Genomic DNA, 18,058 nt, shown 5'->3' on the forward strand with positions numbered 1-18,058 from the left:
GTTTATTTTTGAAAGTAAATGCAATTTTCCAGAGATCAATAAAATAACTTTGAAGTGATTGTCATATCTGCTTATGGTTGATAATCATCATTTTCACAGGCACTTTGCCACAGATGTTTTTCTCTGAATAATAATTACCAAAATGACACTCCTTTACTCCTCTGCACATATACAGCACAGAAAACCAATCCCTGCATGAAGCTTGAGAGTTATGGGAAGTCACACACTATCAGAAAGTAATTACAATTTTGAGATACCACCATTCAGTGTTTTAATTCACATCTACTTCTTTTCCAATGCATCCTAAGTAAACAAACACTGATAAAAGATAAACCTAGACACAGTTCTGCTTCATTTACATTATAATCATTCACAAATATTAAAATGCAAATGACAGAACCTACATATCATCCAAACTTCAACACTACACAGGGACTAGCTTATGATGTTTTGCATATTCCTGTCAAGCACCACTCTGCAGTACTAACTTTTCTGATAGAATATCATACTGTTTCATCATCTTCAGTAAGGCAATATATGTCTTTTTTTAAGCAAGAGACTATGATAATCATTCTATCATAAAATCTTCTCTTCATCAAGAATCATTTGAGCATGTTCAATCCTAAATTGATTTTCTTCCATTTCTGTAGAAAGATTTTAGAAGCAGTGACCAACTCTTATTTTCATGAAGCTTCCAAAGGGAGGAAAAAAGATGTCAAACACACACAACTATCAACAGCCAAGCACTGCTTCCCTCTCACCCCACTACTGTAAGGATTTCAGTGCATGCTTTAATTAGAAATGCCATTCTTTAGTTGACTTCCATAGGTCAGGGATGAGAAGAGGAATCAGACAAGCATACCAACAGAGGGAACACTTGAAGCTCAGAAGGCAAAGCAATTTGGCATGCATAGAAGAACCAAAATAACACTAAAAAGGACTTGAAATTTTCACCAATTTAGCTTTATGGAAAGTTACCATGCAGATGTTAAATATACTCAGCCAATGATCCACTTAAAAATGTAAAGGGACCTCTGTGGCCATTCATTACTAAAGCAAAAAGAAACGTGATAAAACCAAAGATCCATGATAGTCATTCTTCCAGCTGTGGAGAATAATTACACCTCTGCCTCATAACAATATGACAGATGTGTTAAGTTTGAGGTATTACTGCTGGTGCTGTTTACATTATAGCCAAACTGCTACTGCAGTTGATACTTCCAGGGGCAGGTTTGGACTTTTTTTCCCCACCATTACTCCAGGGAGGTAAGCCAGTAGAGAGCCAGAGCCAGAGACACACATTCCTCAGAGAGCTGGTCAGAGAGCTAAGCTCTTTTTAGTAGGATGCCATTTTTTCTACTTTTGATGCCCAGGTTAATCCAGAACTGGAAACATGACAAAGCCCACACAAAAGGTGGCAGCAGAAGGAAGGGAATTGGATTGCAACCTACAGCTGCAAGGAATCAGCAAATGAGTTCAGCTTAAAGATGAATCCACATCATCCAATTTTAAGCAGCTAGCTCACTGTGCAGCTCAAAACCAAAAAGCTAAAACAATTGAGAGTCTGTCTCCTTATTCTAACACAGACCTAAGCTGAAAGTTACCATCTGAGCACAGAAGTGACTTCACAAGATAAAGGTTCTGTTCCCTGTCACATTCCTGATACAGACACACTGAGATATACAAGGGCTATATGCAAATCCAGCAACCAGTCCACACACTGGCATTAAGAGCTGGTTTAAAAACCTGTGTTTGTTTTCAGTAGTGCTTTTACAGCCACCATCATTAAACAGTCAAGAAAAAAGGAAGATGAAACAGAAGAACTAAAAAGCTTGTGACAATTTCTGGATACAAAATTATTCTTGGAAGTTACCACAAAAATTACTCCTAAGCCTACTCTTTCTTGAAAGCACTTTATATCACTGAATGCAAATTTGACTAATGTTTTAATTAAAGCTTGTACAAAATATTCACTTAGAATAGTCTAAAAGAGCCAGCAATCCTATCCAGACATAGACGATTTCTTCCAAAACAGTTGATTTGGCACTTATGGAGGTTGAACAATCTGTAATTAAGTGAAATGAGACTTGTATGGGAATATCAAGAACATTAAGATTACGTGACAACATGGGAATTATTTGCCAGTGAACACTATTCTTTTACTGCTTTTTTTTTATCATTACCATGTAAAATTTAATTAAAACAAAGTCAGAGACTTAGCTTGAGTTACATCCACTCATTAACTGTACCGCTCACCTTTGGACCATTCATTAGGACACAACTAAATTTAGTCTTTAGTATACAACCTTTTCTTTCTTTTTTCAATCACTTCTCTATTTAATTTCCTCCACCACTCCAATCCCCAGCTGAAGCTTTAAAAACAGTCATTCAGTAGCATTTTGAAGCAGGCAGTAGCTGAAAAAAAGAAAGTAAACTAAGTCTGATCTACCTCCAGTGCAGCCAGTAGGAATGCTCTTCTCTGAATATTTCACAGAAACGGTGACATGGCTTCAGCTTTGAAACACATCCTCCAAATTATCATGTTTTTCTACAAATTCCCTTCCAATAATATCTATTCAAGATTTTTAAAGTGTGCTCTCTCCAGTATGAATAACCTGTCGCTAACTTACTTTGCTGGTATTCTTGGAAAACCTCCTACTGCTTGCCTGGTTATCCCATTATTGGGTTTTTTCACATTTAAACTATATCCCACTTGCATAATAGAAAATATACCCCTCACTGCATATTTTTCACTTCCCATTCTACCTCATTCAAGTTTATGACTCCTCAAGAACAGCTAGAAATTTCTGCATCTCAGTATTCCTATGAAAAAGGTGAATTTAAGCTGCAGGAGAAGCTGGGAGCAAACATTCAGACTTCAACTTCCCAGAGGCTGTTCCCAGCAGAGACAGAGCTTGGATTCTGTTCAAACTCCAGAAGCTCAGAACACACGAGTATCTGCCTGTTCCTTACAGCATGATGAGAGACAGATAACTGGCAGTTTCCACTTACTACAGAGTATAAAGTATGCAGAGAGGGAGGAATAAAGAGATCCAACCTTGCTGACAGCAGAATAACAAATCACATCATGACAATCCTATCAGTGGTAGAGCTATTTTAACAAAACCCAAAAATACAGATTTTTGTGAAGTCCTCGATTATGCAAAAGTAAGTCAAGCATACACCCATCTCTGTGTCATTACAGACCTTTCTTTGAAAATCCAGACCCTAAGCTGAAACAGTAAGGCGGCTAAAAATAGCAGAATGCTATTTTATGTAAATTTAAAACACTTTAAAGAGCATGTTTCCACTCCTGTGCTAATAATCATTTAGTATAAAGAGCCACAAGAGAAAGAAAAAAACCAATACAATGAAATGAAGCAGTTCTTGCTTCTCGTATCTCCTACCAGGCAGTGAATATGAAGAAAGAAACTTTAAGAAAAAAAAATTAAAAGCAAAAGAATAGAAATGTCTTTTTTTTTTTCCCCTTAGTTTCTGGAATTTCTGTGAAGAATTGTTACCTTGCAAATGATATCTGATCTCCAAAGTCTAATTATTGTAGCATTTAAGCTTTTGATCCCTTCCTTTTATAAAGAAAAGCAGAGAGAAATTTAAAATCTTACTTGTAGATGAAATTCAAGTTCACCGTATATGCGATACTAAAGCCAGTTAAAATATTCTTCTCAGTTAATACTCTAATACTGAGAAAACAGGAGGGGGAAAAGGGAAAAGGCATATTAAAAATAAGAGATAAATCTTGTCACAAGAAAAGTTTCTAGGAACAGGTAAGCACAAAATTGCTTCAAGTACAGTCCACTTCTTGAGTAAGAAACAGAGTCATCAGTGATGTCATCTGAAGCACATAAATTCTGGACTGTTAAGTTTAAAAACACAGAATTTTATTTTCTGGACTGTTAAGTTTAAAAACACAGAAGATAGATATTCTCTATTTGCTTGTGACTTACAAAAGCAGAGAACTTAAAGTGCTTCAGTAACAAACATTTCAAGTGAAAAGTGACCTAGTCTGATTTGTAACACAGAACTAAGAAGCATACTTTTCTTCAGCATTTCTGCTTTATACTCAACAGATTCAAGCCAATTAAAACATATCTATTCCAAAATACATCTATACTCCCAACTTCCTATGCCAAGTTTCTGTAACTTACCAGTCTTAAAGAAAAATGCAAGAACCCTCTTCCTACTATCTGAAATACTCTTCCATTTAGTTCCTCTGCTACATATGTCCACCACCCCTCAGTTAAGGAAATACTTTTATTTTCTTGCACGATGAGCATAGGAACAAAGAGCAAACCACAGCACTGTTGGTCACTATGCAAGAATACAAGTGGACCAGTGAGATGCTCCCCATTCTAAAGCCTTCCTGTTTCCAAAAGTTGTGCCTTAGATCTTCTGTGGCAGAAACTGGCTGTGTATTTACCAGTCTCCTACTCATTTAGTCAAGACTTTCTAATAAAATTTTGCTTTTCAAATGCTTTTCAAATTCCTGAACACTTCTGGCTTCCAAAGCATCCCAACATATTCTCCACTTTCTATTTATGTCCTTTTGGTGCCTTTTTTTTGGTTTTTTGTTTGGCCTGTTTTCAACTCCTTTTTTCTTTGAGGCTCCCCATACCAACATTATTATTAACAGCTAAGCAATACTTCCTATTCAGCCACTGTAGAGCACTTACTATACTGATTTGCCCTTTCCATTCTCATCACCAGAAAAAAAAGACTACAGTGAAGTCAAATTTCATCACACAGAGTTCATCCTGTACAGAAGAATAACAAATATGATGAAAAGTACTTCATTATCCCCACTCCAATTTTTTATTTCAGAAATGGAAGGGGACTGATAAAAGTATTCATTACAAGTATTTGACAGAGTTAGAGCAAGCTAAGTATTCTTGCTATTCTTCTTTTTCCTGATAATTTCTGAAATTTTGTTTGCTTTCTTTGGACCACTACTAATTGCTGTTTACTTTCATTGTTGCAACACCAAGGTTTTTCTCTTGACACATGAATTAATTCAGGACTAAATATGCAGATACTACTCCTGTTGAAGGAGCTCAACATGGAAATATAGTCTGAACAGAAATTACTACCAAGTGTAACAGTTTTTACCTAAAGAAGAAATATGATCCAAATTTCAGTTCCACAAAGATCAGCTTCAACTAAATTACTGCTATTCTAAATGAGATTTTGCTATTAAAATAGAATAATTTATCACAAGCCGGAAAAGCATAAAAATAAAACCAGTATTAAGAAATATAATGAAAATTAATAGAGTGCAGAAGCATAAGAATCAGTATCCCATTGCACAAGTCTCCAATGTCATATATACTGAACAGCAGTTTTACCACCTCATCACAGTTATAGATGCTAAACATCTAAATGCTTTTAAGAAGTGACCAGAAAACATACTGAGGAATAATTCCTTGCTGGCAATTGAGTATAAAAAGTTGGCATCATTATCTGGCACAGGAGCTGCAAATCAACAGCAACTGTAAGAGTACCTTGATCAAGTAGAGTTGACACCTTTCTGAGTAGTACTGGGCCACATCCATATAAAAACTATATTGAATTCCAATGTGTAAGAATTTTAAAAGTACTGAAATATTCCAGCTACTTAATTCTCCTTCAAAAAGGGTTTTATTTGTACCACAATTCATACAATTTTTTACTTGGAGGTTGGAGACAGCCTCAACCCATCATTTTGCTATCTTTCAAGTCTACACAGTTGGTCTTTTTACCTGCCCAAAATATTTAGCTGCTTGAGGAAAAAAATTGTGGAAAATTAGTTCCAAAGAGAAGTAAATAACATAACTCTTCATATGATGAGCTCTTTCCAAATTAGTGAAGAAGATGAAGACTGACTGCTGCTAACACCTATCTGAAGCTTCCTATAATAAAAGTCACTAAGTTGCATAAAACTAAGTAAAACTGTATTTGTTAACTTTTAAATATTTAATAATAAATATATTTATTAATAAATGGTTGATTCAGCCACTCAATTAACTATGCACTTTACTAATTTGTCATAAACAGGAAAATGTTTATTTATTAGGATCGCCCAAACTGACCTATCCTGCTCCATTAGTGACAAATGACAACTTGCTGCTTTTACTCAAAACCCTCTTAACATCAACCCACTAATGACAACAGCCAGCCATCCAGGCTATGCTGTTCTTCACCTACTCCACTTAAAACATAATAGTTACTTCTCACTCTTAATTATTTACCTTAGAATCACTTTCCTTGTGATGTTTGGCACAGGATCGAAGCTGAGTTATCCAGTACTGTTTCTCCTTTGCATCAGCAGCTAGAACAGAAACAAGAAAATGCAAGCAATCACACATAAATCAATACTCTTTTGCCCAAGAGGTGACAGCGCAGGACAGAGGGGGAAAGATTAATTATTGAGTAGGATGAAGTATAAATCCTAATTTATGCTACATAAATACACTTAAGTTTTTCAGTGCCACACATCTAAACCTGTACTTAAGAGGCCAGTTGGAAGAAATAAGCATGAGTCTTCATAGTTATCTCTTCCACGCGTTAGCAAAGGCAGAACTACCTACCTCAAGAAGACTACTTTGTTCAAAATTTTTCATCCACTTCTGTTTTATTTGTCTGTCTTTGTGAAGGATACACCACAGCATTTAAATCCATAAAAGCTCTACACTCAGGTTGTCAATCAGCTACCAGACAAGCTACCAGTTTCCCAGATACTTAAGTGCTTCTCTTTTAATGGAGTTCAACTAAATCTCTCTCTAAACCCATGTCATTCACATGCAACTTAAAGACATAGGAATTTCCCATACACATCTTTAAAAACCAGCTTTAAAAACCATTGAAGAGTTTGACTGCTCTCAGATGGCTCCTGTGTAATATACTAAGTCTGTTTAGGAGAAAGGCTTTTGTTTTTCCCTAAACTACTACTACAGGAATCCTCATTAAGAATAGCAATACAGAGTTGATAATTTCAGTAAATATTTTCTCTTACTTCCTCTGCTATTGAGTATCTTAATGATTATTGACTCAGCATAAAAATTGTTTACTGATTTTAATCAAATTCACAGACATCATTAAATTAAAAGCAGCATATTGTAAGCATTTGATAATTTCAAGTGATTGGAAAAGCATAATGAAACACAAGTGCTCATGATTTCTAGCTGTGCAACTTTCAAAGCATTTTATCAGAAATTCTCCCTGGTTGTTTCAAAATTCAGTTCTGCGTATGAAAGAGCAACACACTGTAGCACAGAGGACTCCAGCATGCTCAGTGCTGCTGGACAACTGGTAAACTGTGGTCAGAATAAAACTAAGAATACTTCTGTTACACTGCATTATCTATCTTTTCTTTTAGATAACAGGGTTTTTTTATAAATTAGCTTGACTTGGAAGCAACATGATCAATCAACCATACTGAAAATACCTTAAAATCAAAACACTGCCATTTTTTTTTCTTCCTTTTTGTAAATATTCCAAAGTATCTCCTATATACCCTGTATTGTTTGTCTTATACTTGGGAACAAGGGAAGAGAACATTTTATATCACAGGAGCATTCAATTACTCCAAGACTGAGTAGAACATAATATCTCAGCCACCCCTCACTGGCATTTTTCCCTTCTCTGACCCATCATCAGATTCATTACTGCACATTATCTGCAGGATGGTGGCAGAGAAGAACAGTACTAGAAAACAAATGTTATGGTGTGGAAGCAATGAAAGCACCTTTTTCTTCCTTTGGAAGCAAATAAGATACAGCATTCAATGAAAATGCCACAGTAACAGATTACAGAAGCCACCTTGAGGTACCTTCCAGCCCTGAAAGTCTATACATTTTAAAGTCACATGTACTTAACTCCAGATTACTCCTCTATCGTGTTTTAAAATATACTGGGTAATAACAGAGCTGGATAGCCACTACTTTCTGACAGCACAGGGAAATGAGACATGAGAGAAGAGATGCAGAAGTGGGAGTGGAAGAGAAGAACAATTCAGCAGGCACTGTGAGCAGCACTGTACCTCTTAGCTTGTACATCTCTCCATTAGCAGAGTAGACCACCATCATGTGTGGCACTTCATCACTGGGCGATATTATAGCTCCAGCTAAAGACAAGGCTCCTCGTGGCTTTGGGCTCTGGTTTTTAGTTTGTTCATTCATGAAATACTGCAGAATCCCCGTCTCAAAGTCCAGCACAAAGTACCTGTTGAAAGAAATTACAAGCATACAGTATTTCCACAGAAGCTTTTCATGCATTTACCCAACAAAGGACACAGATTGATCTTAAATCAAGATCATAAATATACAAAGAAAGTTAAAGTAATTTTTGTAATTACAATTTTATAAGGTACTGTTATTAGGCTTGGTTTTTCAGGGGTAGATGATCTATTCCTTTATTCATAACACAAGCCATTTCACAATAAACCAACACCTAAGACTGAAAGATCATACAAACAAAAAATAAACTAACTGGGTTGCCCAAGTGCACTAAATGAAAGTGAAGGCATTTCAAAGTTGGTGTGTCAGCCTCAGGAGTTGAAAATATTTCTTTTTTCCCCACAGATGAACCCTTCTTTCACAATAGCACAGATCCTAAATTTCATTTCCCTCTGGAAATCTTCTATGGTATCACAAAGAACAATTATTTAACACTAACCCTTGACCAAGAGGGAACAGACAGCAGCCTCCAGGCTCACACGAAGGTCAGTCTACTACAATCCTCCATAGCCTAGACCAAAGATCACACAAATGCAGGTAACCCTCCTTAGCTGCTTCTAAAAAACCACCCCTAACAATATGGCTAATCCCACTAACATGGGCATTTGTAACACACAATATTTGCTACTGTTCCTCTAAGAGAAGATTACCACAGGTCATATGAAGTTGTGTAAAATATTCCAAAAACTGTGGTTATTTAGACTTCTGTTGCTTTGTCTATCCCAAACTTGCTCAAGTTACCACATTTTGTCTTCACAATATCCCCATATTGAGAACATCTCCATCTAACCTTCACCATCACAGAACATTTCCAGGATTATCTTCACAGCCTGCAGTTATTGGCTCTTCTCTTTATTCATGCCAAATAAGCCTGGACATGATGCAAGCAGCTATTGCCTAAGACTTACAGAGTTTCAGACATTTTGCTTGGGACCCCTTCCTTCCTTTGCTGCAGTTATGCTTAACTCTCTACTGCCACTGCCTCCACATCTGAGCAAAGATCAAATTCTCTTTCAATTGTTACAGATTAACAACCCTGTCCCAAAGAATTTTAAGCTAGTGCGCCACCACACCCTTCACTTCTGCCCTGACACCATCTCCCACAAGCTCTTCTGCATCCTTTTCCTCAAGAAACAAATGGAAAGCCTCCCTTTTGTAATCATGTAGCAGCACATCACTTCACCTTCCCTCTGCAGGTTATCTTCAACACAAAGAAGGACTGGAGGAATGGAAGCTGAATGACAACCACATTTGCAACAGTAGTGTTAGAAATAAGGATGCCCTAAAAGGAAACTGCCAAAATTTCATATTACCTTACTGACTAGTATTGTACCAGTACATAACCTTCCTGTTGTGTTTGATTTTTAAATGATTACAATACTTCTCTTCCCCTTAAGAAGCACTTTTTCTCTCCAGGTTGCTTAGTAGGAGAAAACAATGCACTTAACTGCAGGGGAAAATAGCAGAATTGGAAAACATTTTTTTTAAAACTCAGACTTGCATATTTCATAGTAAATTTTAATTTTGTTCATTCTCATTTTTCCAGATATTTTGGGAACATCTGTTACATACTCAAGAGAAAAAGCAGAGCACTAGACAGAAGTGATGCCACGCCCCTGAGAAAATGACACAGTAGCTTGACCCTAGAGCTAATGCTTCTCCCCATCGTCTCCGAGCTCAGCAAACAAGTCTAGACTTTATATGCAGTGATGTTCATTCCCAGCCCATGCCATCCTCATTATAATTTCATCGTCCTTTTATTGTTCAGGTACAAATAATTTATTTCAGCCTTTGTTATTTGGCCATTTTTTAATCAATTACTACCTTGGACATCACCATTGTGGTTACTAAAGTGCATATCTACAATTAACAAAAGGAGGAACAACAGCTAGAGGAGAAAAAAAAAAGGAAAGAAAAAGAGAGGTAAAAAAAAGTTTCTTCTTCTCCTATTAAGACCAAAGGATTTGGAGAAAAAAGTTCCTCTGAGTCTATTAGAACAGAATCTATTAAGTTACATAAACACTACGAGCACTTCAGCTCAGAAACTTCTGCATGCTAGACTAGCAAAGCACTCCCAGAATGACTGTAAGCTCCACAAAAATGGACTTTGCATTGGCTTAAAGCTACCCCAGGGAAGGAAACCAGCCATTCGAGTACAGAATAATACCTTTACCAGCATAATGACATCAGACAGCAGCAACTTCTGCAAATTCCCAAATGCAGAGACTGCAACCTTCCACATCCTTGTTATCACTGCTACAGCAGTAGTGTTAACTGGATTTCTAGCCAACCACAACCTATTTTATGTACAGTCTCAGAAAAACAGAACATCACCAATGACCTTGTACCTTAGGTTTTTTGTGATGATATCTTAGAAGCCTGCAAAAGCAAGCAATTCAGAAATCAAGCAGTAATTTTAAGAAAGAAAAAGGTAACTAGTTTTCAGAAGCCCTCACATCACCCTCAAGTATCTTGCCTTCTTTCTTGTCCCAAAAGAATCAGGAACTTTTCACAAGCATTTTGGCCATGACACTGTTCACATCACACAGAATCAAGCGTTTCCTTTCCAAAGATTATGGTTTGATGTGCAACTCCCCTCTTCACCTTTCACACAGTGGTATCACAGAAAAAGACAAGAATAAACTGCACAGACAACTATAGTCTCACAAAGATGCAGGGAGATAACACACTTTGAAAACTGCTAAAAGGATAGAAAGAGCCAGGAGAAGGAATAAGGAATTAAATGTCAAATCAAGCAGTGCAAGGCTTCATACAAAGGAGGTGGAGGAGAGAGGAACACAAAGAGATAGGAAAAACAGGAGCAGCTTTCAAAAACATTTTCTCGCATCACAGACCAAATGATGACCCAGTTCAGACCATCACAAAAACACAGAAGAAATGAAGACCAGAGTCTTTCATTAACTGAGGATGGAAAAGCATTACACATATAAAGTAGAAGAGCAGGGTACATGTCCCATTTTAGAAGCACTGTGCAGCTGAATCAAAAGGACAGAGATCTCTTTTAACTTCTAAAAGTCATTTGTTCTGCCTACCAGGGAAATAACAGCACTAACCTCTCTACAACTGATTCATCTGGCCACCTCATCCTTACTGCTCTACTTGGCCTTGCTCACATTTACCCATGATGTCATATTTCTGTAATTAAATCTCAGATACCAGTGATGAAAACAAATGTACTCTTTAGAGAACAGTCAGGCAGAAGGTGGCAGAGCCCAGTTATGTCATACTTCTCACACAAAAAATCAGTGCTACAGAGAAATTGTGAAATGACTGTTAATGAAAGACACTTCCAAAAGACAGCTGGATTTTTCTGTTATTCCAAAAGCAGAATAACTTTTTTTTTAAATTAATAGTCCTTAAAAGAGGAAAGGTAGAAAATCATCTAGAGGAGAGGTAGAAAATCACCACTTAAGCATATTTTAAGCAGTTTTAACTGCTTAAGCACAGTTCAAAATGGACAGGCAAAATTACAGGCAAGAAAATGCAGGCTTCACAAATGAAGAGCCAATGGATTTCTCACTTCAGATTCAAATCCATTCAGAAACTAAAAGCTTCCTCTGGCCCAGCTTCCCTTAAGCTCCTGAGATCCATCAGGATAGTCCCCCTATGGCACTCCAACCAAAAGCAGAGCCATTACCAAGTGACATGAATTACAAGAGAAAACATTCACCACACTCTGCAGAACTGAAGTCTGACATGACTAGAATTGCTACTTTAAGTCACTCAGGAGTTTGTCAATATAGCCCGATGACAGTTTCTTTCTCTTTTACTTCCCATATTTCAAAATTAATGCCCTCTCTGCATAAATCCTAAGTCTTATAAATTCTACAACTGTCTTAATTAAACAGTTATGTTTCACCATGCCCTTCATCCATTCACTCATTCATTTATAGCCATTTTAAAAAATTTTAAAATGTCAAGCAGAACAAGAATGATATGCTAGGAAGTGGAAATGTTGCCTTCTGAATTCTTAGAGGGGAAGGGTCAAACACTGTAGTAATAAAGTATTTCAACTGGGGTTGCTTCCACTAATAAGAGCATTTATTAGACTAATAAATATAACATGTTCATATAATTATAGAGTATTAAAATAATTTATTATTAGTTCCCTATTCAAGAAGACTTTAAGAAAAAGCAGTGACTATGCTTTAAAGAGTGATAAAATGCTGGTAGTATAGCAGGACATGAACATGCTCTACCACAAGAGATTGTCAACAAACAACAGCAGCTTAACAGGTCTTCCATGAGAAAAACTGACATTTCAACACTATAACAGATTTGAGGCAATAAAAAATTTTTAAAAAAATTTTAAAAGCCACACATAATTATCAGAAGCACATGATACAAACATTTCCCACATAATTTGCTCACCTCACTGGATTAAAGAATTTTAATTTTCCCACTTCAAGGCAAATTAATAATTTCCTTATTCTCCAGTGGAAATGAATACTTTAGTAAGTAAATAAAAAATAAATCACATCTCTATGTATTTCATCATTCAATTACACATCATAACATGGTGCTCTGCTCCTTGAAGCTGTCACTTGGATGCAAACCTGCAACGCACCCAAAATTATGCTCCCAACAGAAAAAAACACCTCAAAACAAGTTTCTCCTTTTCTTCCCTTATTCTGAACACATCTCACAAACCAACTATCTGAACCCATGTTTTCACTACTTTGTAATCCAAATAAATTTTCAGTGTAGGATTGCTAAATCTTTCCATTGTGTAATGCATTCCTAGCAATTTGAATATTCCTTACACCCTTCTTTCCCACTTAAGTCAGTTTTCTGGACCAGATTTTGTACAACTTCCAGTTTGAATCCATAATGTGACAGAGGTTTTTTATAGACATTTACAGCTGGACAACTACAGTCCCAGTCAAATCTTCAATTTCTGACACAATCTTCTGGAAGAACCTCAACTCTTTTGGAAAGCAGCTTTGTATTAATCATGTCCTTGGGTTCATAAAGGTAGCCTGTGCTGGAGTCCATGCTTCATAGCTGGACCATGTCTAATCCCAGGCTTTATGTTTAAAATTGTATGGATGTCCAAATACTGCACACTAGACACAGACAAATCCTGCTGACTAACGACAAAAATCTTCCAATTTTCCATAATTTCCAAAACAAAATTTTTTTCATTTTATTATGACCTAACACAGCAAGTACTTCTGGATGGGGAGGGATGCTGGGTTGCTTCTACAGCAGGCTAGCTTTGTTTCACCTTTTTGGAGATTTTTTTCCCCAGTTTCTTAACTCACTGATACATAGAGGAACTTTTCTTTCTAAAACACCACTTTAGGTTTTCTGCAGACATCTTTTCTCCTAAACCAATCTCACAATACATACTTTATGATCTGCTTTTTATTTTGCTTTAGCCATAAAAATGCAAATTGTTTAAATAAAAATACATTTATTTGAAACAGGACAGTATTCACTCAGGCTTAAAAGACCCTGACAGGCACACACTGGAATAGTAACAATTCATACATTTTCCCTTCTCAGACTACTGAACTCATCATTCCAGACAATGTGACAAATACTATGATCTACTCAATACTTCAGCACCAAATTAACTCAAGAACAGAAGCAGCTCACAACAGAGGAATTTCACTACCTTCTTCTTCAACCACTGTTCTTAACATTTCTGAGTTTCCAAACATGTTTTCCTTTCACTCCATTCCAATCTCCCCCCAGTCACTGCCAACACATATTCTTCACTGATTCCATAACCCTCTAAAGGAAGATTTTCAAGAATAAGGAATCAAACTATTCTGTAATTTTCTTCCTTTTTTAGAAGTAGTTTAAAAATATATAAGAACTGTAGGATATAAAGTAAATTACTGTGTCAAACAAAAGCAAACTTTATGGCTCCTGTAACTGAATAAGATGTCACACAGAAATGTTTCATTTTTAGGAAACTGTATCTTATTAGGACATCCTGTACACCATATTCATACAAGAGCTTCTTTTTTTCCATTTTTACCTTGATCCATAAAACTAATGGAATTATTCAAGCCAATAAAGATAAAGCATAGAACGCACACATTCCACAGCCAAGGACTTAATTATTAAAATTTATCTCCAAAGTTGTCATTTAAAGACTGATAATCAGGAGAACGTGCTTACATTTCAGTAGCTCTACCACCCTGTCTGCACTGAGGTTCCTCAATTTATCATTTTTTAACATAGGAAAGTGTAAGAATCACAGTATTCATTAAAACCTTTACTGACTTCAAGCATCTCTGTATGAAAACTGAATTTTTAGAACAGTAATTTTTCAGCATTACTGGAATTCAGTCACGATGAACTACAATTTGCTTGATACTTTTAGAGGTGTTCTGCATCTAAAATGCAGTTAGGAAATAGAGGAAGTATTATCCACAACTAACAGATGAACGGCTCATTTTTGCTGATCAGGCCCTTCATTATTTTAACACCTGCAGAATTCTCACACAAATAAAATATTAAGAGAAATCTCCTTTCCTGTCTTGTCAAGTCCCAGCAAGCCCTCTTTATGAACCAGAATGTCACTTCTTTCTCAGTGAAGAAACAATTGCTACTGACCAGCTCATCAGGTCATCAACCTCTGCTTGCAATGCCAATTATTTTCAACTGTCTGAACTTCTCTGTAGTGACAAATGGATATGTTGCCCAGATTTTACAGAAAAAGAGACTACAGTAAGGATAAACATTAAAAATTGCTTAGGGGTTGCTTTTTAGGAAAGAAGGAGGAAGAATAGGCCTAAAAATAACACATCCATTTGTACCCATCAGGCTTTGAATTCATAGAGAATTGTGGAGAAGTACATTCATCATACTAATCCATGCTTCAGTACAACATGGCCATGCTGAGGGGTTGCAATTGCAATTTTGGGACAAACATAAACAAAAGGTACACAGTTGAGTTTAATACCATTAACAGCACCTACTGCTCACAGCTCATCACACTGGCTGGCTACCAGTAATCCTTGCCACCTTCCTTTTCCTTGTTCCAAATTCACTACTACTTAACAATTAAGCAGACTGAAATTCTCATATTGCAGGTCAAGAGAAAAGAGATATAACGGGGGGAATAAACAGGCTGCTGTAATTTGAATTCTGGAAATGTTATTACCCAGCTTGATTCAGGTCCCAGACTGAAAACAGAGCTTCCAGGCAGGAAAATATGCTTTCCTTCATAAGAAAAACAATGAAGACCTAAACCAAAACAAGAACCAAGTACTTACATGTCACTTCTAATGATCTGCATGTAATGAAAGGATGGTAACCTTTAGAAAGACACAATTCTATGAGATTCTAAAACAAGGTCAAGGAAACATACACAAGAAAATTAGTTGTACACACACCAACTTCATTCCCCTTCAGAGGGGAAGGCAGCTTTGTGTGACACAAAGCTCAGTAGCAAAATTGGTTCTCACTGAAGCCAAGCCCACAGGAGCTGTCTGCAATCACCTGGACACCAAAAGGAAGGAAGCTGTCTGGTCCATCTTCTCCCAGTCCCACCTTTCTACTTTATCCAGGAACAAGGCTTTGCTCCTTTGAGAAAGTAAAATTACAGAAACCTACTTTGCAGCCTGTATGGACAACTGCTTCTCTGCTCCAAGTCTAAGTGCAGTATTGTTCAGTCACAACTAGCAATAAAAACCCCACCAGTAAACAAGGCAGCTATCAGAAATCAAGTGCTTCACTTTCTTCTGTCATCCCTACATCTAGCTAAATTGGGCTTTACATTCAGATGTTTAGCTTTCACCTAGTCATCCTGAAGAGGATGCAAAGAAGTAGAATGCATGTAGTTAGTCAAGGAATATTCTAGTTGCAAAGTACCTTAAGAATACCCAGAGGAACAACTGTTAGAAGACCTTATTAGCAAACTTTGTGAGAGTCAGTAAGTAAATGACAAAAATTAATTTGCTTTCATTTTTGTAACAAATCACTAAGACAATCCAAGAGCAAAAACATACAAAAAGCCCCCTAAATCTAAATACTGGGGGTAAGGGCAACACATACACTAAAAATCAGGGAAAAAAAAATTGAGTTTCTTCCCCAAAATAAATAAAAAATATGTATATCTAATGAGACAATCAATTATACCTAGCTTGTGAAAGAAACTTTTACATACTAATATTTGTAAATCCTTCTAGTCACATTAGCAGTTATCAAAATTGCTCTTGAGCAAACAGCTGCATTACCACACAGCTCCCAAACACCTCCCAAAATTATACCAGCTATGGAAGGAATCTTATTGCCTTTTCTTTTCTGTAACACAAAGCCCCACCAAATGTTCGACCTTCTGAAAAAACATGTCACTTTTTTGCTTTACACTTTCTGTAATAACATTTCAAAAGATCTGACAGGTTTGGCAAGCACACTTCACATCAAAAATCACCTGCTACCTAGCATGCATTCATCTTTCATTAAATACTTATAAAAAATATAGAATTAAATAAACAGCTTAGAAGTTGGCCTGACATATCAAAAAATACAATTCTCCAACAAACTAAATACCAAATCTGAAGGAAAGTAATCAAAAAGAAGGCAGCACTGAAGGCAGCCACTGGGAAGGCAACTGCTTAGAGCACTAATGAGTCCAACAGTGACTGACACTACTATGTATTACTCTTTCAACATTCTCTCCTTTAAGTAGGGATATGCACACACACAGAGAACACACTTCCAAGATGAAGAAGATATGTCTTCCAATATGAAGACAAATCAATAATGAAGTGATATTTGACCAAGGGCAGTATTTTATGGAGATTTCTGTCTGCTACCTGTCACATCCTGGAGGAGACTTCACGGATTGACTAGAGAAGATGTGACCTTTGCTTGGTCTTTCTGCTACTTGCTTTTACAACATCCACAAATGACTCAAATATATTTATTTGACAGCTTGGTTCTCATGAAATATAATGAGAGACTTGCAGCAAATTCAGTCACCTAACATAATGTCCCCATAACACACAGTCTCAGAGTCTGGAATTACCATGCAACAGAGTTTAAAGAAAACCACATCCCACTGAATTGATGAGAGTCAGCCAGGTCTAAATCACAGTTCTATCTCAAAATACTATCATCTGTAATCCAAATTCTCTACAATTTGCAGCCACTGAATTTTAGCAATCCCAAACACAAACACCCCTGAAAAAGGCTGTTGAACAGAAAACTTATATTCGGTTGAAATATACCACAACCCTCTCCTTCACCTCAGCAACTAGAGCTTGCCCTCTGAACTACTTTACTAGCAGGTCATAAAATGCATGAAGGAAGCAGTAAACCCTCACAGAGTCACACACCCTAACACACACTAACTTCCACTGATCCTAAGCTTTATTATCACTTCCCTCTTATGATGTACCAGTGATGAACTGGACCCTTATTGCAGATGTGAAGTTGGTTTACGTTCCCCTGACTTGCACCTCCCGACTCTTCCCCTGTCTTCTCCAACAACTGCTGTTATTGAATATTATGTTCCATCTAGGAGAAGCACCTTTATACATCTGTAGATTTTTGGAGCTCTCTTCTGCTGCCAGGAATTACAGACCATATACAGAAAAGCACTCAGCTATGAGAAAACCAGCATGACCTCGACTTTTTATTCCAGACCCGATGTTAGTTAGGATTTCACCTGGAGATAAAATGCTTTCAGGGACTGAAATATTTATGAAACAAACAACAAAGGCACAGGGAGTGACCCTTGGACCACAGCACAAATGCTGACACTAAGGAGACAAGGACTGGATGACAAACCAGGAGATGGCCTAACACCTCCAGGCATGAATATCAAGCAAACTATTCAGGTAATC

General features: G+C 36.8%; 1 protein-coding gene across 2 annotated transcripts in view; it reads right to left on the reverse strand.

Annotated features, from left to right (window-relative positions):
* Window positions 1-18,058, reverse strand: part of OSBPL10 (oxysterol binding protein like 10) — a 111,900-nt gene that overhangs the window by 72,794 nt on the left and 21,048 nt on the right. For both annotated transcript variants that reach the window (XM_066571535.1, XM_066571542.1), the window contains exons 2-3: window positions 8,033-8,214; window positions 6,243-6,322 (exon numbers count right to left, since the gene is read on the reverse strand). In XM_066571535.1, coding sequence (XP_066427632.1) covers window positions 6,243-6,322; window positions 8,033-8,214 — 262 coding nt within the window. The remainder of the gene's footprint in view (window positions 1-6,242; window positions 6,323-8,032; window positions 8,215-18,058) is intronic.

This window comes from Molothrus aeneus, chromosome 1 (genome assembly GCF_037042795.1).
Source record: "Molothrus aeneus isolate 106 chromosome 1, BPBGC_Maene_1.0, whole genome shotgun sequence".
NCBI classification, from domain to species: Eukaryota; Metazoa; Chordata; class Aves; order Passeriformes; family Icteridae; genus Molothrus; species Molothrus aeneus.